The sequence below is a fragment of the Ascidiella aspersa genome, chromosome 4, assembly GCF_963924565.1.
Source record: "Ascidiella aspersa chromosome 4, kaAscAspe10.2, whole genome shotgun sequence".
NCBI classification, from domain to species: Eukaryota; Metazoa; Chordata; class Ascidiacea; order Phlebobranchia; family Ascidiidae; genus Ascidiella; species Ascidiella aspersa.
Window position 1 is genome coordinate 1,783,335 of NC_139450.1, and position 25,278 is coordinate 1,808,612.

The 25,278-nt window shown below is 39.5% G+C and overlaps 2 protein-coding genes across 3 annotated transcripts in view; both read right to left on the bottom strand.

Annotated features, from left to right (window-relative positions):
* Nucleotides 1-474: 474 nt before the first annotated feature.
* Nucleotides 475-1,866, bottom strand: LOC146146589 (uncharacterized). 2 transcript variants are annotated; one of them, XM_083386633.1, is made up of 2 exons: nt 1,701-1,866; nt 475-1,423 (listed from the first exon to the last, which is right to left on the bottom strand). In XM_083386633.1, the coding sequence occupies exons 1-2, from the start codon at nt 1,836-1,838 to the stop codon at nt 704-706; spliced, it is 858 nt and encodes a 285-aa protein (XP_083242759.1). In that variant the 5' UTR covers nt 1,839-1,866; the 3' UTR covers nt 475-703. The 2 variants fall into 2 exon arrangements, with proteins under 2 accessions (XP_083242759.1, XP_083242758.1); XM_083386632.1 differs by having other exon boundaries at nt 475-1,426.
* Nucleotides 1,867-8,468: 6,602 nt separating this feature from the next.
* LOC146146590 (dual specificity tyrosine-phosphorylation-regulated kinase 2-like) overlaps nt 8,469-25,278 on the bottom strand; it is a 39,791-nt gene continuing 22,981 nt past the window's right edge. Inside the window, exons 3-8 of the mRNA XM_083386627.1 lie at nt 17,508-17,669; nt 15,196-15,615; nt 14,553-14,681; nt 11,314-11,448; nt 10,926-11,051; nt 8,469-10,439 (exon numbers count right to left, since the gene is read on the bottom strand). Coding sequence (XP_083242753.1) covers nt 9,777-10,439; nt 10,926-11,051; nt 11,314-11,448; nt 14,553-14,681; nt 15,196-15,615; nt 17,508-17,669 — 1,635 coding nt within the window. The 3' untranslated portion in view covers nt 8,469-9,776. The remainder of the gene's footprint in view (nt 10,440-10,925; nt 11,052-11,313; nt 11,449-14,552; nt 14,682-15,195; nt 15,616-17,507; nt 17,670-25,278) is intronic.

A 25,278-nucleotide genomic window follows, 5' to 3' on the forward strand; every position in this document is an offset into this window, starting at 1 on the left:
TTTACACGATTTGTTCTCTGTCAAATATTAAAGCCCATACAACGGCATATAGGGTAGGTAGCATTTTCAATATTACGAGTAAATCTTCATTTTCAAAATGAATAAAGAGTTATTTGATACGCTCCACACAAAATGTATATTTGTAAATCAGCAGTAGCAGCAGTAGAGGTAAAACTTAGTCGCAACAAAGCATAGAATGTTTATGAAGAGCTATACAATGCAGCAAATAGATAACAAGCTTAACTAAAATGGGCCTTTGCAGCTAGAGAAGGTGCTAGAGCTTTAACAACCTTAAACGGCACAAAACACCAAAAACATATACTTTTGAAGCAGCAGCAGAGGCGAGGTAAAACGTAACCACAAGAAATTCGGGAATATTAACAAGAAACTATCCTATAGAACCAAGAGACTACAAGCTGAACTAAAATGGGCCTTTGCAGTTAAAGAAGATGTCTAGCGCAGTGTTTCTTAATCAGGTGAATGATTCACAAAGGGTATACACATTTTTGCAGGGGTGAACCAACCAATAGGGTTGACGGTGAACAGTCAGAAATGGATATTAACTTGCGAAACAACCTAAGTCATTTTATGCTGTTATATATAGACAGGATAGTTTTTATCATATCATGAGACAAGAGTGAATGAAATCGGGATGTAGATGCTAGGGGTGAACAAAACTAAAAAAAGTTTAAGAAGCACTGGTCTAGCGTTTAACACGCAGCCGCGACGCCCAGAATGGTATCTTTGTCTGATTTCGAGGGTAGGTTTCATCAACAAGCACCACACTGCCCAGCAGTTTGCGGGATACGCTGAAAACACTCTGGTCGTGGCGGTTGTCGATGAAGGCTGGATCCACAGCACGAGCCTCGTTGTCGTACTTGTCCGTGATGAGCCAAGGTTCGCTTTCCAGCACTTGGCTGACCAGCGACAGCCAGCGACGCAGGTGCTCGCCTTTTTGAAGCAGCAGAATACCTCCCACATATTGGCCGCTGTCACGAATTTCCCGGTTCGAGGCGTTGACTCCAAAGGCCCGAAAAACGCGCTCAGTTGTGTAAGTGTGTTCCACGTGTTGTGGCATAATGAAGCTGAGGATGTCAAAAGGAGATTTTGAAAGCATAGCGAGATACTCGCGGAATCTTGCCTCGCCAGCTGGGTTCACCTCACAGCCGGCGTCCAGGTAGACCAGAAAGTCGCCGCTTCGCATTTCCTTAAGCGCCATTTCGATCAGAGCGAGCTTCCAGACCCAGTAGCCGCCCCCACGCCTCTGTTTAAGAATGTCTTTGTAGCGCTGTGAGAAAGCGACCGGCAAGTCCTCGGGACCCAGAGCTCGAACGCTGGCGAACCACCCGGTATGGTTTGCTTCCTTCACGATTCGTGTCTTTGACTTGAAGTAGTCTTCGGTGCCGTAGGTTCGGAAGTGTGCCTGCTAGTATTGTAATCTTGTAAACAAATCCAGTTGACATTAAGTCTAAGTCAAGTCATTTTCAACAAATATCAAGTCAAGTATTAGAACATTTCATTAGCTACCCAAGTCAAGTCAAGTCTCATACTAAGTCAAGTCTCAGACCAAGTCAAGTCTCAGACCAAGTCATTAGCTACCCAAGTCAAAATGACTTAGTCAACCATTTTTACCAATTATGTTTTAAAATATTTAAAATGTATATTCTGAACGTATATACATGTCGCTACAACACTGGTACCTGCTGTTGGTGACCTTGAGTGACCTTCTTCGCCCAGTATCCACTCTTGTTCCACTGGTTCGCGAACACAAACCACAACATCAAGGTTGAGGAGATTAACAACAGATAAAACATGGAACGTGCTGCCTTCGATGGCATTGTGTTCCACTGGCCAACGATTCTTGACACAAACAATTTCTACACACCACTATATCACAATGTCCTTCGTTTGAATATGTTACAGTTGTTTGTTTGAGTTTACAATAGTCTAGAATAGTGGTTCCCAAACTGTGGGCCATTAGACTATTTTAAGTGGGCCATAGAGCTATTTGAAAATATTGCAACCATACATTTTGTCTTACTGAAATAGTTGTCTTGTAAAACTGTGGGTGCGAGTTGTTTAACTTTACAGCAGACTGGAAACTTACTAAAGCCTCATTTGTTGTTAGACAAATGGTGTCAACGAATAAAAATCCTTATATTATTGGAACACTTTTGTTAATCAATACACACTAATCATCACTATAAGAGTAAAAAAAACGATGGGCCGCAATCTGTTTTGTAAAAAAAAAAGTGGACCACGGAATAAACACGTTTGGGAACCACTGGTCTAGATATTCTGACTACGTCTTACTAAACCCTTGAAGCATGTGCCCAAACATTATGACTTTCACAGATTTCAATCACCAACTTTTACTCTTCAACATCCTGCTAGCAGCAAGTTAGAAGCCTGCTCTTAATTGTGGCGTCACACTCACGCTAAGCGCGCGCCGTTTGTCCTAGAACAATGCTCGGCGCCGAATGACGCTTTTTTCCGTTCCTAAATAATTCTTGTGCAACCGTCAGCGTTTAAATAGTCTGTGAGGTGAATTGAGGCATCTCGATTAATGCAATTGCATCGCTGACTGTGCTTGCAAACGAAGTACACATTTGATTATATGCCTTTAGTACACCTGAGTATTGCAAATTTACGGTATGTGATAACTATGTTTTATGATTTTGTCAAATCAAGTCTTTTCCAATCACAACAAGTCAAGTCCCAGTCCAAGTCATCAGTTGTCCAAGTCAAGTCATTATGAGAGCAAGTCAACTTCAATTCAATTTATTGACATAAAAATGAAACGTTAAACTAATTGGTAAACTTGCCGATTATGCGCGATAACTCAATTAGAACTAACAACGATAAAAACAGTAAGATAATTATTTTATGTGCAAAATTGAGATAAATAACCAAAAGTGATTGGCAAAATAAATGAAAACACTTAATTTAAAAAAACAATTAAGTTAATTCAATTAATTGATAGACATCGACTTATGTGCACTTAATTCATTGCAGCACTTTTCTTTAATGCTGCTGTAGGACTTGATTTCCAACGATTTTTATAGATTCCAGTTTCAATATGACAAAGAGAGAGTAGCTGTAACTTACAGTATTCGCAGTAATAACTAAACCTGCGTTAATTTCCATGTAACCAGAGGAAAATACTCGCTTACACCGCTAGTGGCAGTTCTACAACCGGTTGAAATCCACTGCAAAGAACTTGCAAAAAGGGAAACTCCGATAGAAGGTTTATTTACACGATTTGTTCTCTGTCAAATGTTAAAGCCCATACAACGGCATATAGGGTAGGTAGCATTTTCAATATTACGAGTAAATCTTCATTTTCAAAATGAATAAAGAGTTATTTGATACGCTCCACACAAAATGTATATTTGTAAATCAGCAGTAGCAGCAGTAGAGGTAAAACTTAGTCGCAACAAAGCATAGAATGTTTATGAAGAGCTATACAATGCAGCAAATAGATAACAAGCTTAACTAAAATGGGCCTTTGCAGCTAGAGAAGGTGCTAGGGCTTTAACAACCTTAAACGGCACAAAACACCAAAAACATATACTTTTGAAGCAGCAGCAGAGGCGAGGTAAAACGTAACCACAAGAAATTCGGGAATATTAACAAGAAACTATCCTATAGAACCAAGAGACTACAAGCTGAACTAAAATGGGCCTTTGCAGTTAAAGAAGATGTCTAGCGCAGTGTTTCTTAATCAGGTGAATGATTCACAAAGGGTATACACATTTTTGCAGGGGTGAACCAACCAATAGGGTTGACGGTGAACAGTCAGAAATGGATATTAACTTGCGAAACAACCTAAGTCATTTTATGCTGTTATATATAGACAGGATAGTTTTTATCATATCATGAGACAAGAGTGAATGAAATCGGGATGTAGATGCTAGGGGTGAACAAAACTAAAAAAAGTTTAAGAAGCACTGGTCTAGCGTTTAACACGCCGCCGCGACGCCCAGAATGGTATCTTTGTCTGATTTCGAGGGTAGGTTTCATCAACAAGCACCACACTGCCCAGCAGTTTGCGGGATACGCTGAAAACACTCTGGTCGTGGCGGTTGTCGATGAAGGCTGGATCCACAGCACGAGCCTCGTTGTTGTACTTGTCCGTGATGAGCCAAGGGTCGCTTTCCAGCACTTGGCTGACCAGCGACAGCCAGCGACGCAGGTGCTCGCCTTTTTGAAGCAGCAGAATACCTCCCACATATTGGCCGCTGTCACGAATTTCCCGGTTCGAAGCGTTGACTCCAAAGGCCCGAAAAGCGCGCTCAGTTGTGTAAGTGTGTTCCACGTGTTGTGGCATAATGAAGCTGAGGATGTCAAAAGGAGATTTTGAAAGCATAGCGAGATACTCGCGGAATCTTGCCTCGCCAGCTGGGTTCACCTCACAGCCGGCGTCCAGGTAGATCAGAAAGTCGCCGCTTCGCATTTCCTTAAGCGCCATTTCGATCAGAGCGAGCTTCCAGACCCAGTAGCCGCCCCCACGCCTCTGTTTAAGAATGTCTTTGTAGCGCTGTGAGAAAGCGACCGGCAAGTCCTCGGGACCAAGAGCTCGAACGCTGGCGAACCACCCGGTATGGTTTGCTTCCTTCACGATTCGTGTCTTTGACTTGAAGTAGTCTTCGGTGCCGTAGGTTCGGAAGTGTACCTGCTAGTATTGTAATCTTGTAAACAAATCCAGTTGACTTTAAGTCTAAGTCAAGTCATTTTCAACAAATATCAAGTCAAGTATTAGAACATTTCATTAGCTACCCAAGTCAAGTCAAGTCTCATACTAAGTCAAGTCTCAGACCAAGTCAAGTCTCAGACCAAGTCATTAGCTACCCAAGTCAAAATGACTTAAGTCAACCATTTTTACCAATTATGTTTTAAAATATTTAAAATGTATATTCTGAACGTATATACATGTCGCTACAACACTGGTACCTGCTGTTGGTGACCTTGAGTGACCTTCTTCGCCCAGTATCCACTCTTGTTCCACTGGTTCGCGAACACAAACCACAACATCAAGGTTGAGGAGATTAACAACAGATAAAACATGGAACGTGCTGCCTTCGCTGGCATTGTGTTCCACTGGCCAACGATTCTTGACACAAACAATTTCTACACACCACTATATCACAATGTCCTTCGTTTGAATATGTTACAGTTGTTTGTTTGAGTTTACAATAGAAGAAAAACACTTGTGGATAAAAGAATCTGCTTTAATGCGAATATTGAAAACTGAATGGTTCTGTTTCCAAACCAAGTGATTAAGATCAAACTAAAGAAGTGCAAAAACTTATGAACCAAAAATCTGTTGTGCATTTAGATTAGTGGTTCTTAGTTTGTTGTTAGTGGATAACAAACGGATAATTTGGCAGTTATATGGCGCAATTTTGGACAAAGTTACCAGGTGCTATCTTTAAACGTTGAATACACATATTCGACGCGATCGACCAGGTGAAATGTGGCGATCGACGTGCTGGCTTTTCCTGGCCTAATGAATGTATCAACCTTGGCATGTTTGGCCAATAAACCAGGCCATTAACATGTAAATTAGTTAACAAAGTTGCCCGGAAGGCGTAATTTTTTTGTGTCACTAACAAATACATAAGGAGCATGGTAAAGTACAATCTTGGGCCTGGGGGTGCACCGTTTTATTTTCTTACTCTAACAATGTTGCACAGAAAAGCTGTTTTTGGACGAAATTGTGTGCAAACATGCAGCTCAAAACCAGATTAAAAAGCGCGAAAAAAACTTTGGTGAATAACGCTCGAAGTAACGGCATTTATAGCCAAATTTATTAGAAGTTGTTTGCCGAGGTTAAAGTCACAAAGTGAATGATTTTAATCCAGTACCTTCCCGCCCAAAATCTCTGTGATAAAGTGTTAGTGACTATAGCCCTAGCAGCTAGTTCAAAAGTACACCATTGACGTAACTTGGCGTGAAATATCACCGGCCTAGTGAATTTACTTGAAAAAACAACTCATTTCTGGCGTATTTATCACAAATTTGGCATAAAATTTAGGCCAAACAAGTTATATGTGCGAAATCTTTGGCGGCCACAAATTATGGAATGCAGTCGGAACACCATGCCGTAGTATGCATAGTGGCTTTGGGCCGAATAGATTTGCTTAAAACAGAGACACAATCATAGCCAAACCAGGCAAAAGTTTGCTCGAAGCGCAAAAATGTTTCGTGTTTTAATAAGTAAAAACAGCCAATGGCCTGGTACATCCTCGATACGCCCATTCGAATGTCATACCTCACAAAATAACATACCTCACAAAATAACGCTGGCTATTTAGAAAATCGTTAAGCAAACAGTTAAGTTGAAATACAAAGTAAAAAAAATCGTAGCATATTTTAGAAATAGGAAATCTGTATTGAAACAAACAAAAAAATTGCAAACTAAAGGTTTGCTTTGCTAAACATTACTTACCATGAAATGAATTCACTAACTTTAATACACAAACAACTTGCACTCTACCTTATATTATATCTCAATCAGAACATCGTTTGTTTGAATATGCTACACGTTTTTTTGAGTTGCTGAAGTAAGAATATCAAAGCCCATTTAGAAGTAGGTGGCAATTTTTTTTTCAAATAACTCTTTAACATCAGACTCAAAATGTTCTACCTATACTTCTAGATTGGTATTTTTTAACACGTTCAAAATGCTACCCACTTCTGTATGGGCTTTGATATTCTTACTACGTCTTTCTAAAATTTCCAAGCATATTCCTCAAAATCCCCCACACATTTTTTGCACCACCCTTATGAGGCCTGCTCTTAATTGTGTCGCCACACTCAAGCGACGCGCGCCGTTTGTCCTAGAACAATGCTCGGCGCCCAATGACTACCTTTTCCGTTCCTAAATGATTCTTGTGCAACGGTCAGCGTTTTAACAGCCTGTTTGATGAAATAAAGTATTGGGTTAATGCAATTGCATTGCTGGCTGTGCGTATATTGCAAACGAAGTACACATTTGATTGTATACTTTCTGTACACTGATTATTGCTAGAGATACTTCCCAGTTTGCGGCATGTGATAACACTATGCTTTATGATTTTTGACGGCGTTGTAAACAAGCCAATTTTAAATGACTTTAACAACTGTAAACAAGTCATTTTAAAAAGACTGAAATTTAAGTCAAAGTCAAGTCTTTTTGAATCAATAGCATGTCAAGTTCCAGTCAAGTCCTAATTAGAGCAAGTCAACTTCCTTTTCGTAATTCAATCGTGTTATTCGGGCTGTGTTTTATGGGCTGTGATATTTTTTCTATACGTATCTCTCCTTCGAAAGTCATAATCAGAGCAAGTCAACTTTAAGTCACGTCCTTGTCGTAAAAGTAAAACGTTAAACTATTACAATTTTTAACTAGTACTATTATAAACAATAACTGAACTAAAAAATAAGACAAACGCAACATTTAGCAAGCGATTTGTTTTATGTGCAAACATTTAGATAAATAGCTCAGTTTTATAGAAAAAATTACTTCCCAAGTCATTTGTTAAAAAGAACTAAGTCAAGTCCAGTTATTTGAAAACAGTGACGTAAATTAATTCATTACAACGCTGAAGAAAAGTCAGACAAACAAATGTATTTAATTTTGGGATTAACCGAAAATTCTTAGACTGTGCAACTGAAATCAGGAAACTAAAATAAGTAAATCGAAGTATATAACTATTACACAAACAGTGCGAATGTTTACTTCAGCACTGTTCTTGTTACTGTCCAATTTATTATCCCCCAACCGCCCATTTAGTAGCCAGCACATCCTTTGGGAACAACTGGTTTAGCATAACTTTTATATCTGATAAAATTTACAAAGATCAATTAAGACAGTGGTTCTCAACCTTTTACGGCTTGTGGCACCCCTGAGAAATAATACATAAATTGCAGCACCCCTACAATATTTTTCCGTTTTCCGTAGCTACAATATTTTTCCGTAATTCCCTAGAATGTCACAATAAACGGAACTGGGACAACACACATAGACTCTATACAACGTTGGAAGTTATAACTGTATTTAATCCACTCTAATCTTAAACAAAAAGTTGTGAGAGTTGAGCAAAAATCAGATTCTTAAAGATTCCCAAATATCTCTCGGCACCCTTTTTAAGGATTAGAAATGGCACACAAGTGTGCCGCAGCACCCCGATTGAAAATCACTAAATTAAGAAAATGTGGATAAAGATAAGCGAGTGTGCAGGACAGCCAGGCGATTGGTAATTAAAATGATGATCGGTTGACTGGCGTTTCCCCACATATTTATTTTGACAGTGTTGACTCATTTATTTTGGACTCCTGTCCTATTTTGATATTTATGCCAGGCCTTTGTTAAGTTGTGTGTAAGTCGTAAGTGTTTTTTAATCACCCTGTAATCACCAGGTAAAAACTGAAAACCATAGCTGGCTAAAACCTTTCAAAAAAGCAACACCCGATTTTTTTTCCGCCGTTCATTTTTTTTGCGCGCATATAGTTCCTGGAACTTTGAGACACACACGCAAAAAAAGAACAAGAACGTTCTAAAAAATATCGATCTTCGAATAGATTAAGAAAGGAGAGAACGACTGTTCGCCCGGTTTCTGCCGCGTGTAGAAAAACGACTAGAAACTCGGGGCGAAAAGTCGGATTAGAACGAACAAGGGAAACTTGCGGCGCAAAATATAGGGGAAAAATGTCATGCAACGACCAACAAGGGCACCTGGGTTCTTTCATGAAAGCGCTGACTTTTAGTTTTAAACATTTTTTGTTTTCGCAAGAATATTACCAAAGTTGTGCAGATTGCGCCAATTTGAAGAGCTTTGCATGTTTTTTACGCAAAATATTCCAAGATATTTCTGTTTTTTTGGCGACAGTTCGTGTTTAATTACACTGCTGAGACGGTTCGAAAGAAAAATGGCTTAAAAGTGTTCTAAAGGGCAAAAAACGCGTGTAAAAAAACGACGACAGCCGAAAAATAGCGTCGCCGAAATATGAAAAGGCGAAATCGAAAGAAAAAAATTCGAGCTCCCACAAAACAACTACAGCGACGAGGATAGCGATAAAAAAAGATCGAAAACCGTAGAAATTGCGGCTTTGGTGGAAAAACTGGAAACTTTTGGACGCAAAGAGAGCCGCAGTTTTCGTCGGCCAAAAAAAACACAGTTTTTGAGTGAAAGCTTTGCTACGAAACGACCGGGTGTAACGTTTTCGCGCAAACACAAAATTGCCTACTTACTAAAAAGCGACTCGCAACTTTGGCGTACGGAGAACAGAAGAAGTAGCAATCTCGTGCTTTTGCAAACTAAATCGTGCTCTTTCGCGATTCTTTTAAAGGCTGAAAAACTCGCGATTTTGAGGCAAACCGTGGCACGGATAAAAATAAAATTTCATTTCGATAAAAGGCGGCTCAGTAAGGCCGGGGTTAGGGGGGCATTGGGGGAGGGGTAAAACTGTAAAAAACAACAGTGACGTCACAGTAGCGGTTTCGAATCGCCTCGTATGGTGGATTGGCGCCCCCCGAAAAGTGAAAAGCGTATATAGGGGAACTGTAGGCTGGCGGGAGCACTCCAAGTAGATCAGGTAAAAGCGGAATTCGATTTAAAAAAATGACACAAAAAACAAAAAACGTACACGAGTCTCAAAATAAAATATGGAGAGCGCGCGAAAAAGAAAGTAAATAAAAGTGAGAGAGAGAGCACGAAAATTTCAAGGAAAACGGACAAGTGCAAAAATAGATCCCCGCCGCCATTTTTTCGTGTCAGTTTGCTCAGAGGGGGTCAGCCTACGATCTTGGGCAGGACGGTACGAGTGCTGGACACCGCCACCGACACGTCCTTGGCCTTGCCGGAGCTCTGCCGGTTGTAGGCCTGGGCCTTAATGGCGCCGCTGGCGTCCCGCGTCGCGGCAGGCGGCTTGGGCAAACGGCGCCGCAGCCAAGAGTGCCTGAGCGCCTGGGCGGGCGTCATTCGCGCCGCTGGGTCCCAGTCGAGACAGCGCTTGAGAAAGTCGGTGAAGAGCGGGTCGTCGCAGCCCTTGAGCGCGCTGCTCCATTCCTTTTGGCCTGGAGGGCCGCGCAGTTTGCCGCGTCGCGAGCGCCCGGGCCCCAAAACCGCGCTGCCGTCGGACGCGGCCGTTACTTGACAGTAGCGCGGGTAGCCTTTGGAGCTGATGAAGTTCTTGGCGCGCTTTGCTTGGTCGAGAAGGCGCCGCGGCGGCATTCCAAGGAGCTCGATGGCACAGGCCAGCTGGTCGCCCTCATCCTCTCCTGGCAGAAGCGGGTAGCCCGTTAGAAGTTCTGCCAGGATACAGCCGAAGCTCCACATGTCGATCGGCATCCCGTAACGACCGCCAAGTATTACTTCTGGAGCGCGGTAGAAGCGTGACTGGATGTAGGTGTAGACGCGCTGGTGTTCGTAGCAAGACGAGCCGAAGTCGATCACCTTGGAAAGGAAAAAAAAAGATTTTCACGATGTTTACAAACTCACATTTGGGCCACACTAAAAGAAAAACTTTTAGGAACAACTGACTTTTTCCTTAGGATCTTGGAACTAATAGTTCAACTTGCATTTTCTGTTTTGCATTGACACTATAACCAGAAGACATAAAGAGTAAGAAAAAAGAAACAATAGAGTAGGTAGGAAAACAAGAGATGATGGTAAGACATGAAGCAAGCAATGAAAAACAAAATGAAGAGAAGAGTAAAGATAGGTGAAAAAAGAGAGAAAACTTGGAAAAAAGGGGACAACAAAAAAGAAAAAAATAAGAGAGAAAAAAAAGAGAGCGCGAAATAGGAAAAAAACATAGTGAGAATGCGAAAAAAGTAGGAAAGTAAAAAAAACAGTGAGAAGGTGAAAAAAGAGTGAGAAAAGTGTGCATTAGGGGAAAATGGAAAGGATACAGTAAGCTGAAGTCATAACCCAACCCACCTTGATGCCGCTGCGTCCCTGCTGCTTGAGCAGGATGTTTTCGGGTTTGAGGTCACAGTGGATGATGCGATTCCTCTGAAGAGCTTCCAGACACTGAAGAATTGAGTGGGCGAACTTGCGCACCAGCTGAAAAGAGCAAAGCCGTCAAAAATGATTTTTTTTAAGTTTTATTTGGCTATTTGAAAAAAAAATGTCGATGTTTTAGACCAGGGGCCACCAATATTGTTTTATGAAGGGCCGGGTGTGATTTATTAGGTTAAGCCGTTTTTCAACATAAAATCGTTTTTTTAGGAACCTTAGACAGACGCTTATCTTGTGTGGAACAAAAATGACACAAATAAACTTATATAGCGTTAAGTTTATGCGCGGGGCGGACTTGTAAAATCACCTGCAGCGAAAAGCCCTGGAACTTATTCTTTTTGATCAGCTCGTAGAGGTTAATGCTGAGAAGTTCAAAGGTCATGCAGATGTGGTTGCGGAACGTGAAGCTTTCCAACATGTGGATAATGTTCATCGCGTTGTCCTGCACAAAACAGAGCCAATATACAAGCGGTTAGAGCTTTTTACTGAGACTGCAGGCCTATAGTATTAGGTGCTACGAATTAATCACAAATATTTTTATAGACTGATTTTTTTAACAGTGTGGTGCTCTTAAATCCTGTTGGAATTCAAAACTACCAGCTATCACCAAAAAACAGGTCTGGCCAGCTTCTGGTCACCAAATTACGTTAAAGTACTTGGCTGGTTTAACTGGACTGTAATTGGGAAGAACTCGGGGATTGTGCCGCCTAGAATGTCGTAACGCTTTTTAACCTCACATCGTAGAACAGAAAAGTATAAAAGGTGAGCGGGGAGCCATAAATTTACAAATCTAATGTCATGGAAAATACCAGCAGAGAACAATTCGCGCCCTTCCCCCAACAAAAAATTGACCGAGTAGATCAGCGGTTCTCAGCCAGTGGGCCATGGCTCATTGGTGGACCATTGAAACTTTGAGGTGGGCCACACAACAATTTAAAAAAGCTAGGTTTATTAAAGAATGTTTCATCTGTGTCACTATACTTAATTTTACAGGAATAATGGCTTGGGGAGGAATTAAGAACAATGTAAATGAAACGTAAATTTATTGTTCAGAATCAAGTACCTCACTAATGCACGGTTGAATAAATAATCCGTATTAACATATGCTCCGCTATTTTTTGTTCTAAACTTTTTTTTTAGTTTGTTCTTTCATAAAAATGTATTGGGCCACAGAATTTTTTTGCAACGAAAATGGGCCACGAGAGAAAAAAGGTTGAGAACCACTGGACTTGATCGAGTCAGTTGGGTGCAAAATCACGGTTTAAGTGGAGCGTTTAAACCAGTTTCCGCAGACTTGTTTTAACCGCCGCTTTTCCGTCATTTACAGCACGACTTCGTTTGCCACAAAATCAAATCGGCAAGTCACTTGCCAGCTGGAAGGACAAGGTTTGAAGGTGCTGTGGTCAGAGTTTTGGCGCTATTAGGAGGATGTGATTGAGGGAAGTTGACCAGTTTTCACGCCCCTGGTAGCTGAACTTTCATGGCCAGAGCTTTGCGGCCAGAACTAAATGGCTTTTGGCCGCAAACATCCGGTGCTTGAAAGTGATTTTCCGACAAATTTGTCGACCCATTAGCGAAGTCTTGTCAGCGTTTTTTTGTCATTATTCCAAATATTTAAATCGTTTATTTTTTAGGAAAAAAATTAAACTCTTAACTGTATGCCGTGCAGTTTGAAAACTGTTATGATTAGGCAAAATTATTTTGGCAAAACCATTTTTTTCTTTATTAACACCAAAATCCACCAAAACATGTTTTACAAATAGTTATTTTAAAGCGAGTTACCGTTTCATAGCGTAAACCAAAGTATAAAAGTGCAATTCAAATTCACCACAATAATTTTTGTATAAGCCGTAGTGTCTCACGCTTAATAGAATTTTGGTATATTTACATCTCCTTCAGGGCAATAGACGTTACTCTGCGGCACTGCCGTTTTAATTAGTACTTTTCAACATTACTTTCGACATTATCCGCGAAACGAAATTGACAAAATAAATCGACGTCGGATTACTGGAATCAGCAAAACGCTCGACAAGCAAACCGTCGAAGTTGCAGCGCAATAAAAACCGCGTATTGGAGTTAACATTTAAGATGAGCTCGCTTTGTGATGGTTTCACATATCCGCGGGCCTTGTGCAAATCGAGCTCAAACATAAGCAAGCACTATGTGGAAAGACTGGACGTTTGTACGCAGTTAAACCTGTAAAGTCCAATAAGAACCTCAAATGCTAAAAAAGATCTTAAAACACCTTAAACCTGATTTGTATTTTTATTTAATTAGTAATTTGATTTATAAAAATAAGGAACCCTTGACAAGATAACTGTTTGTTTTATCCGGCCATTGAATTTTTTTTTTCAAGCGTTCAATCTAATTTCCTTTTATTTTAATTTAAAATAAACAAGATTGTTTGTTCTAGTTGGTTTAAACAACAGAGAATTATAAATCGCCCCCACAAAATATCATCTTCCAATTTTATGAATCTTTGTGGTGCGTTTAGGATGTAAAAATCATATGAAGAAGATAAAAGAACAACAACTGATTGTTGAAAAGAGGCATAGATCACACCAATACTAGTTTACCAATATAACTTGTAAAGACAACGGCAGAGTATGTAGGACTTTCATATTAAAATAACCTGAACCTTTAAATGACGCAGTCCTAATCGAACAGGGCGTGTTTAATTTAATAGCGACCCTGGGGCATTGAATAACTCTTAATCGTGACGCAATTAAGGGCCAGTTACCGAGGCCTATTACGCAGAAGACGACCGCAAACGACAAAAAAAAGACTCGTATCGTGACGTTTATCCTGGGTTGCCCGTTAGTGCTAAGGGAAATTTTGTGACGTTGATGTTGCGTCATATAAAGTTGTGACGTCATCAAGTTTTTTTTGGAGCGTCGTAACGATTTATCACCTTAGCGGTAAAACTTGTTTTTCGTTTTAACGTTAGAGCAAAATACGAATCCAATTCTGAGGATTGTTTAACTTCAATTCTGCTTGGCTTTTTGTGGTTAATCTAACGTAATAACTTGATCTCGGCTGTTTCAGTTGAATATGATATTGGTGAACTGTAAGTTATTCGCCTATTTACCTCAATTTTCACGCGCGAATTTTGCTTTTGGTTTTTGTTATATGTGATATAACGACTGCCTGAACTTTAAGAAGTTCAGCTACCTTAACTGGTTAACTTCCTATTTTTAATGAATTTGCCTTTTAAGGTTGAATTCATTGCGTTGGATCGCAAATCATGACTGAAATTCATATATTAAATTGATATCGGGATTACTACTTATTTCAAATAACTCAATCCGTATACTTATAAAAAAAAATCTTATATCTTTGTTGAAATCCAAATGTAGTTTGTTATCAATTTCACTTGTTTTCAGTCAGGGAATGTATTTTAAATTCTTAAAAAATGACAAACCGAATTTAAAAAAAAAAAAAAAAAATTTTTTCTCCCAAAAAGTGCAATTTGTATACATGACCCCCCATGAAACACGTTGCGCAAACTCCCCATTTTTCAAAAATGCCCTGGTTTTGGCGACTTACCTTGTCCTGTTTTCGCAGGTGCTCCAGTATCCTGATTTCCTCGGCCGCTTGTCGGTGAAACCTCTTCTCGTTTCTCACGATCTTGAGGGCCACGTGTTGTAAGGTCTTGTGGTCGTACACCTTCAGCACCTGAAGATACACAAAGGCTAAATAAAACGGGTAATTAATCGTGCAGCGCTAGATTTGATATTCCGGTAAAAATGGGTGAAGGTTCGGAAAAAAAGATTAGGTAGAGAGAGATTTGGCTTTTGGTATATAGAGAGGCTGTTTTGTTAGAGAAAGGGTAAGGTTTGTTTTCAGTTGGTACAGAAAGGGGTGGGTTTGGTACAGAAAGGGGTGGGTTTTCAAATATAGGCAGTTGCGATACAACTCATGTAAGTTGTAAAATATTAGGAAGGTTTGCCAAGAGTAAGTTATCCTGCAAGGCTAAGCTTTAAAATGTAGTTGAACAAAAAACAAATTAAATTTGTGCACCGACTTTCGCATATTTACAACGGTATTTAACGAACCGCGTACATAACAGAAAGCAACAGCAAAATACTAAAGATCTTAATATATATATATATCGCCAGCAAAGGCATCGTGAGTATATCATAGTTGGAATGAATCTAACAGTAAGCAGTTCAACAAACGCGATGCTTACCTGACCGAAGCTGCCCTTGCCGATAACACGCAGCACCTCGTAGCGGTAAGAGATGTGGTCGTGTGGTACAGCGATGTAGGAGCACTGCTCGTCGTCGTAACCGTTGTTGTTGCTGCCGCCCACAACGCCCTGGCGCTTCTTGGCCGCTGTACCGGTGAAGTAGACGTGCGGGTAGCTGAATACCTCGTGGTGTTCATAGGATGTAAGCTTGTGCATATACTGCTTCATCGCTGACTCGGGAGTCATGTAACTTTGCCCGTCCGACGACTTGGACTTGGCCGAACCGCCGGTGAAGGTGGAACCGCTTTCCCGGGCGCCCGACCCCCTCCGGATTACCTGGGCCGGGGCCAGGGCACGCCGGGCGGGGGAGGGCAGTTGCGCGGCGCCGTACATGTGGCTCCCGCCGCCGCCATCTTTTCCCTGGTAAAAATAGAGGTTGCTTTAGTTTTTTATTCCATGTTTTTTTTATGATTTTTTTTCTTTTTTTACATATTCCTCCCTTACAAGTCCAAACACTGTCACATTTCAACCGAAAAACACAAAGTATTCTGAAATTAATTTTATGCCTATGTAAAAATGCCTACATTGGTGTATATTTATTAAACGGCCCTCACTGTGAAAAAAGCAGTTTTTCTTTAAATGTCAACATCTCTATTTTCTGCGCTTAGTACTTTTGTTTCGTGAACATGCAAAATCTCAAACAACTTTTCGCAGCGACCAAAATACTAAGCGTGGAGGCTTTAAAAATGTAGAAAGCTGTGCACAACAAGCTTATAGTGTTCGAGCGATATACGGAGAAATGAATATTAAAGCCCATATATAGGTATATATATTTTAAACGTTTTAAAAATCAAATATAGTGGCTGGAGGTTGTAGTTGGACGTAAATAGAGGTTTATTGAAGCCCATACAGAAGTAGGTAGTAGTTAAATGTTTCGAACAATCCTTTATTCATTTCCAATATACATCCGCACAAAACGTGCTACAATACTTATACATGGGCTTTGGCATTCATTCTACGCTTATTGTACTTTCAGGTTTACGTGATGCAAATTCCCAGCATCCTGTTTTAATTACAAAGAAGAGTAAACGAGGACACGGTCTTACGAAAACACTGATACATAATGTATGCCCAATATCGCGCGGCAAACGCGGTAGCGGAGCGAATTTGCTTGCGGAGCCTTGCGGCTGCGGGCTGTAAACAAACTGTCAAGCCTAACCGACGTTATCACTAGTTTCATCTTTCAATAAACAAGACCGAATAAGGCGATACGAAGACAAGTGAAGAAATGCAACTTTTTAAGCGAGATTTAAACTCGGTTAGTCTGCGGAAGGTTTCCATTTTGATTAGGTTTTTAAAAAGCGTACAGCTGTGAACGGACATCGGTTGGCGCGATTTGATACAAACTAACTAGGCATGTCCGATAATATCGGATCGGAGCCGATACCCGATGCCAAGTTGGAGTATCGGTACTCGTCCGATAATATCGGATCGGAGCCGATACCCGATGCCAAGTGGTAGTATCGGTACTCGTCCGATAATATCGGATCGGAGCCGATACCCGATGCCAAGTGCTAGTATCGGTACTCGTCCGATACTAGGCTGGTATCGGTGCCGATCCGATACTAAATGAATATAGGTATTTTATTATAATAAACCAATGCAGCAATGGGCCCCTTTAAAGGTATATTCATAAAAAAATTAACGTTTTGATTCGAACTTTATCATCCATTTAATGTTTGGCCTTGCAATTTATTATCAAGTTACATTATAGATCGGTGAATAGCGTAGCTAAAGATTTTTTCCCTTGATAATGAATAGCAAAGCCAAAAGGTCGAGTAGATCGACATCATCTGGATAAAGACGTTTCGATACGAGCTTGTATCATCATCAGTTAATGCTATAGCCTTAGGGACAGTCTTTTGGACAAAATGACTTGGGTTGAAATGATGTTTTATTTAAGGATTACTTTATAAAATTGAGTTTTGCACATAAAACAATTTGCTTGCTGTATGTTTGTGTTTTTCTTAATTTTTAGTTCAGTTATTGTTCATAAGCGTACGAATTTAGAAATTCTAATAGTTTAAAGTTTTATTATTTGGACAAGGACTGGACTTGAAGTTGACTTGCTCTAATTACAACCTGAATGGGACTTGACTTGCGCAACTGATGACTTGGACTGCGACTTGACTTGTTATTACAAAAATTGACTTAGACTCAAGTTATTTTACAAATGACTTGACTGGGACTTAAGCCATTTAAAATGACTTGACAGCACTGGTGTAGCTTAATAATGTCAGTTGGTCACTTACGTGTGGTTCTTTGACGGAGGGAAGGGACGAACGGCGCCGGACGGTTCCCGATGAAGGGGCCGAGGTATTCTTCTTGCCCTGCATGCTTCCTATGGCGCCGTTGGGCAGCGTTCGGGTGCCACCGGCGCCATCTCCATGGTGGCTCTCAAACAGCTGCTGAACCTGAGGAAAAAGCAAGAGATTTGTTAAGTGCGTTTGGCGGAGAAATCGTTGAGTGTTTTTGTCGCATGCTGTGAATGCGTGGTGATCATTATTATGTTAAGGGGTTAGAAATGACGTTAAGGACTGTTTGAATTAAACATGATAAATAACATTTTTCGAAAAAACGTCGGATTTCTGATTGAACACCAAAATAGGACAAAATTTGGCAAAATTATACCGGATCGGTAGAATTAACTCTGCGGGCCGAAGCTTGACCACTTGTCTAAGCGAATGCGCTAAGAAATTGCGATTTTTTTTAGCTTTTTTGGTGCAAATGAACCAAAAGGTAAAGCGAAGGCAAGGTTTTGATTTTTTCAGACGGTATTTTTAAGGATGGTAAGTTCAACGGAAGATTGTTTTTCATCTAACCGCGTTTTTGGTGCATCTTAACAAGCACACACAGAGCACATTCTGTTTAGCACGCTTACACGGCTTGGTTAACGGTCACGTCTAATCACACAGGTTAACGGTCACGTTTAATTCGATTTTGCGCTTCAAACCTTAATATAATTTTCTTCGCCTACTAGACTTTCAAAGAAATGCCAAGACACGTTTTCTTTGTGACACGCGTGCAAAACAGCCATTTGTTTTTGTGCTTTATTTAAAAAAAAACACATATGCCGTTTTGCTGCGCCTTCAAACAACACACAAAAATCGACTTGGTTTTTAGTCTTCTGCAACTACAAACATTAAAAACTGGTAGACGACTGCCACAATTTCTGTACTATCGATTAGCCAAAACAAGAGCAAAAAACATTGTTTATAGTTAGAAATCGTTGCCTTGAAATTTAAACATGTATTTAAAGACAAAGCCAGCTGAACAACTGGGGCTATATAAGTTTCTCAAGTATTGATAAGTATTTTGGCTAAACGTTTCAGAATTTAACGAATAAAAAACAAGTATATACCTACAAAGCTACCTTAGATCTTAACAGTGCAAATGGTGACGGTTCAAGCATCAATTAATTCAGTTGCTTTTTCTTCATCGGCAAAAACGCTATCTTTATATTTAAAATCCAACGTTAGCTTTGCTAGGTTCTAACAGTCTGTCGCCGAACTGACTAAGCAACAGCGCAGAGCCTAATATGCGAAACAAAGGCAAAACAGCGAGGACTTGGCCTTGTAATGAGCAAGCAGATGCAATGAGCGCAACCTAACAAGCCCAAATTAAAACTGAAAAGGCCTGTACAGTGGGGGCATGGAACGTTGGAGCACAAAAGGTCGACCGGATTTCGCTTTATGGGCTTTTTTATACCTTTGTTCGGATTAGCAATCAACAAGACCTGCGTGGTGTTCTAAAAGAAACGGTGAAAATTAAACGCAAATAGGGATTGATTATATGTTATTGTTGTTATTCAGGTTGCAAAAAAACAGCACAAAAATCGAAAAATTCGTTTTTATGTGGACAAACGAGAAAAACAAAAATTCGGAGGCTATTATTTTGTTTCTTAACTTTACTAAGTTTCTACGAAATTTATTAGTCCAAATTTTAATTCAAACTGTAAGTACCCGAAATGTTTTAGTTTTAGTATAAAAACAGACTGTCGAGTTGAAAGATAGTTTGTCTTTAGTAAATCTTGGACAAAGGAATTGGCTGGGATAAAATTTAACCATTTTTTTTACAAACTTATCTGAATTATTATTTACCTTGAGGAAATCGGTATCAAGTGAACTTTAGTATAATAAACGTATCTAACACCCCTGACCTTTAAAAGCAAATATATATGAACACATGTAAGCAAATATCGCGAATGTGTTGACACAGACCAATGTAAAATTCAAAAGTAGTCGATCAGCAAAACATACCACCGATGCCTCCGCCGTATATATGAACAGCTATTGAGAAACACTTACTCATACAAACATACGGTGGCCTTCGAACCTACAATATACAACTTAAATACTCCAGTCCACTATGCACGGATCTGTAATGTAGCTTGATCATAAACTACAAAAACAAAAAGGTCGAGTAGATCGACATCTTGATAAAGGAATGTGCGTACATTCTTGTATTATCATCATTCATCAGTCAATGTGCAAGTTCGTACCAAAACGTCTTAATCGAGATGAAGCCGATCTACTCAACCTTTTTGGCTTTGAGATTCATTATCAAGCTACAACTAAAATAAACTGGCTCAAAAAGCAAGCGAAACAAAAAACATACGAAATCACAAATTCTCATCGGAAATAGCTCCTCTGGTCATCAAAGACGGCAGATTTTCACGGCAGAAAACACGAGTCGACCGTTTCTGGTAGCATCGTCGAAAAATCGCGCCTTTCCCGTAACACGCAACGCAACAATAAACCAACGGACGGAAGCTCTGCTAGAGGCGAAGAAGCTAAAACCGCGAAACCCGGGCGGACTTTTACTGCAGGGAGACGCGGTAATTCGCAATTGGTCGCTCGAAAAAGGCAACTTTGGAAAGTGGGAGGCTTCTTTTTTTGAACTGGCTTCTAAGAATGGGCGTCCGATATTATCAGATCGGAGCCGATACCCGATATTTCATGATAAAAGTAAATCCAATTCGATTGTAAACCAAACGATGTCCTTACTGTGATCAAATAATAAAACTGGTAGAAAAAATCTACAAAATTAAGGTGCAAAAAATATGTTAAACTATGATAAAATCAATTTTGCTTTAGCGTTGAAACATTTGTGATCTTCAACTGTTTTCTGAGAAATTTATGCCACATGTTAGAAAACGTGCCACTGGATCGCGAACCATCGGAGGCGCGATAATTTACAACTGGTCGCTCGAAAAAAAAACACTTTAAAAAGCGCGGAACTCATTTTTTGCTTCCTTAATTTCGGCATAATAACCTGTAAATCATTGCCATTGCACTTTTCAATTCAATTAAGAGCTCATGTAAAAAAATATTTGCCTATTTGACGATTTTAAAGACATCATTTGAAATCAAATCAGACGGCCGTAAAGTTTTTGCCTAAAATATCGAATATCGAAATAAATGCCAAACGTCAGAGATCGCCACGAACTTTCCGGATAATTTGTATTTCTGCCAAAAAAGTTTAACATCCATAGAAATTTCAATATAGATTATATTAGAGGATGTTAAACTTTGTTATAGTTATTTACAGCTAATTTTACCATTCTCCAAAAAAAACTTTGTCATTATCCGGTTCATTTTCGTGCGGTGTGGAAGTGAGCCCCGGGGCGACAGCGGCATTTGTGTCGCGCGACACTTTCGTCAGAGGCGGCGACACGCGACACTCGTGTGCGGGAATTTGTTCCCGGGAGACGCCGTATGCATAATGCATTGGCGCGCGATAAGCAGCTCTGAATAATTGATGGAGCCAGGCTGAGGCCAAAGCACCCGGCGAAATTGCGCGGACGCTAATTTAATTAGAGGCCTCCCTGTTGCATTTGTAAACGGGTGTTTATTGGCGAAAATGGGGGAGGGGGGGCGAAACTGTTGCCTTCTGGAGCTTTGGCGCTGTTTTCCTGGACCAGGGTTTTTGCAAACTTTTCAGTCCGCTACCTTTTTTGTTTAGTGAAACTTTCAGCGAGGTTTGCTCCAGAAAAACTGAAGATTTTTCGTTGTCAGTTTCTGCAAGCATTTATAAAGGAATTTGTAAACTTTTGATTGAATTTTTATATTAGCGGTTTTGTTTTGAATTAGTTTTAACGTTTGAACATTTAAAGGCTAAGAAGTAAACAAAGGTTCGCTTTTTTATATCCCAGACCTCAATATCGAAGCCTTTTTATTCGGAGTCAGCAAAAAGCGCCTTTTGTAAAGCGATAAGACATGAGCCCTATCAGAAAAGCGCCATTTGTATCCTGACAGCGACTATGACAGGTCGGCCTTTGTCGAAAGAGATTTCCGTGTTCAAGGCGCAGTCTGCTGTCGTTGAACACATTAGGGACAACGAGGTTAACGTCATCTCGCGTGAAAACCTGACAGTCGCACCGACGCTGGCCTTTTTCGCAATAGTGTGACTTCCGCTCAAGAGTATTTTTTGTCGTATTTTAAAGGTTAGCGCCGAGCATTTGACTTTGAGCGGCGTTTATCTTTACAATGGAGAGGTAAAAAAAAATTACAGCCTTTTTTGGTCAAACTGACACCACCTTGAGGGTATTAGGTGTTAATATTTCATGCGTGGAGTCGCCTGTTGACCTGAAAAATTGACAGAAACATCTAAACAATTTTTCGAGCCCCAACAGCGATTGAAAAAAGAAAAAAGGGAAAACGAGAAAAGCAAAAGAAGATCGGGTTTAGTCGGTTGTGACTTTTGCGTGTTTGTAAATCTGCTGTGAATATCGCGATTACCAACCAACTTATTCTTAACTTGGTATTTAAGCTGCAATATGGCGCGTCAGTCGCAAAAAACTTGTACTAACTGAAGCTTTCTTTTCCATTTGTCTTACTACATTGAATAGTGAAAAAAAAAGTGCAACAACCTTCTTGTATATAGTTTAAAGGTACGGGATAGTGGAACTTCCTGGTTTTTAAGGTCTTTTTTTAACTTGTAGTATGCCACTAGTTGTATAGGACTGGACAAGTCATTTATGATACTATATTATTGAAAAACTAAATAGAATTTAAACCCAATGGAATAACTTTTTTTCAAAGAACAAATTATTTTAAGATCTTACTTCTGGCAAATATAAAGGAATGCGAATCCTCTAAAAAAGGTTAATGTTAAAAACATGAAAAATAATAATCTATTTCAAATCTTATTAAGGAAATGCGAAGAAAATTACAACCTATTTGGAATAACAGTTGATTGTAACAGACCATGTGTTAAAGGCCGAAAGTTATTTAAAAATCTTCTAACTTAAACTATAACCAACAGCAAAGCGAATCACACTGAAGGCGAAAAAAATCCGGCATTTAGGAAACAGCAACACTATAGACCGTTCTTATTTATAAGATTTGTGCTAATTTTTGAGTAAAGTGTGTTAGAAAAGCACTGGTGTGGCTATATCGAAGAAACGTGTTTATTTTTTAGTAGATTTCTTATTTTGTCCTAATTTTTATTTTCAAGAGTGTTTTTTAACTACTTATCTTGATGCAAAGTGTAAATAAGCCCAAAATTAAAAGTTTTTTAACCCAATAATAAAATTTTCGTAAACGCTTGCATCAAATAGTCACGGGCGGTAACCTACTAGTACTAAGTCATCACAGACAAGCGTGATTATTTTTTTGACTTAGCCGATGGTAACCGTGACTCCAGGCCTGGGACAGCTCGACATACAAAAAAGCCGAGAAAAAAATCGATACCGGCGCGTCTTATTGCAGAGGAGCGAGAAGAATTATTGACGCGCGGAAATAAATTGATCGGCTTCGCATGGGCCAAGCCATAATTCCGACACGTGCGCTAATGTCCCCCCCCCCCCCTGGCGCCACCACCGCTGATCATTGATCGTTTCGCGAGCCTGTTTCGACTTGTTTGGGGTCATTGGCTGTTCGCGCGTTCACAGGGGAACGTCTGGCCTTATTTTTGCAGAATAAAGAGCCTTTTTGATGAAGGGTCGCGTCGAAAAACTGTCAGGCCTCAATTTTTTTCGCCCCGCTTCTTTTCTGAACCTTTTTCGGTGTTTTTTCACGGCGCGGTTAAAAGTAAAAAAAAGGCGTAAAATTCTTACCAGACTAATTGGGACGTCCGATGCCAGTGTTGCAAAAAAATATTTTTTTACATAACTCAAGTCCCAGTGAAGTCATTCGTAACGTGACTTAAGTCCAAGCTAAGTGCTTTTTTTAAATACATAACTTAGGCTTGACATCTTTTCAATACGAACATTTTAAAGATCCAAATTCTTTGTGGCGACCCTGATTAAGCTTTTAAAAATCATATTTTTATTGCGTTTAAAAAAATAGATAATGGGTAGTGCAAATAGCACCATTTCTTTTTGTTTTCTGCCACAGTAACAAAAAGGCGAGATTTATTTAACGCGTAAACATTTCAAACCTTTAGTAAAAATATCAAAGCCCGTACAAAACTATAGGAAGTATTTTGAACGTTTCGAATAAACCTTTATTCATCCAATTTTTTTTATTGGAAGAATTTTTTTTTTTTTTTTTTTTTTTTTTTTTCTTTTTTTATCAATTTTGGCTTTTTATATTTTTAGTTTTTACTATACGTCTTACCAAGCATTATGCTCCGAAATTTAAAACCTTGTTTTCACACAAAAAAATAATTGGCCGCTAATTATTAAAAGCTGAATTGCAGGTAAAGCGACATGACAAATCCAATAGCAGTTTATAGCCGGTTTTCGGTACATTTTTACAATCGCCATAACACAAAATATCGTTTTCACGGCTGTTTAATGATTTCCCTATTGGAGGTTGTAAGGCAAAGCCGAAAACGCTACTGAGGCAAGGTCAGAACAAAATTCCAATTGTATCCGAGCATTTTGAGTTGTCCCGTTTACACTGTAAAATCGAAAGCGTAAAAATATAGCTGTAAAAGGCTTTTGTAGTGGCTACGAAAACTAAAATGGTGCTCTTAACTGAGAAATGTCCCGGTAGGTCGCCTGTGTGTCTTTTTAGGCGACATCTTAACGACCAAAACTACGGAAACCGCTAAAATATCTTTTTTTTTCTTTTTAAAAGAGATTTTAACAGCTTTTACGTCAGATTAAATTCGTACTATACGTATATCGAAGCCTATGCAGAAGTAGGGACTATTTTGAACGGTTCGAACAACTCTATGTTAAAAATGTATAAAGAGTTATTCGAAACGTTCAAAATGCTACACTACTGTATGGGCTTTGATATTCTTACTACGTCTTACTACAACCTCCAACCATTATGCTGTAAAGAATTTGTACTGAACCGGAAAAAAAACCCTCAAAGGTAGAATTGTATTTAAAGCACGCTGAAATGGTCACTAATGAGGCTATTTTTTGTCTTAAGGCAATCTGTCTGTTTAACAGTGAAAGAAAACGTTTGGAAGTCACATCTAACGAGGCTTTTAAACTCGACAAAATTGCAAAACCCCGAGTACTTAGTCGATGAAGCTTTAAAAGCAGGGAAGCTTCGATTCAAAAAAAGACATTCAATTGTAATCGGATTTTCGTTCTTGTCTTTAGAGATTACAATCGATCTGCTGTTACTAAAACAGACATTGCAATTAAAGGGCAACTTGAACGTCCTAGCTAGGTCCTAGGAGGTCACTGTCTGGCTTCGAAAGACATTATCGATCGGAATCCGGAATTGAACATATATAGATGTAATATATCGTACACTTATGGATAGTCGCACCATTTCCACTTAAAATTATTAACACAATTTAACTTTTCGTCAAAAAATTAGAAAATAACGGTAGGGCCTACACTTCGGCTGAGTTACACACATATTGTGGTTTGAAAAATGGCGAAAATTCGTTTTTTATCGCAATGACCAAGTACGCCTGCTAAGGTAGACTTATGGATATTTTTAAATCGCGAAAATTAGGCCTTTTGGAATGAATTTGTTCATTACGCCAGACAAAGTGCACATCACGTCGAAAAACAATAACTTCAACATAAAATGTCGTATCTTCTGCTATCCATTTTTTTTTATTTAATGTTCCGCGTTACAACGGCGAAAAATCGCTTTTCAATCGATA

Coding starts and splice junctions, on each gene's coding strand:
- LOC146146589 (XM_083386632.1), bottom strand. CDS start 1,838: ATGCCATCGAAGGCAGCACGTTCCATGTTTTATCTGTTGTTAATCTCC. Junction 1,427..1,700: donor CTCAAGGTCACCAACAGCAG/GTACCAGTGTTG, acceptor TTACAATACTAG/CAGGCACACTTCCGAACCTA.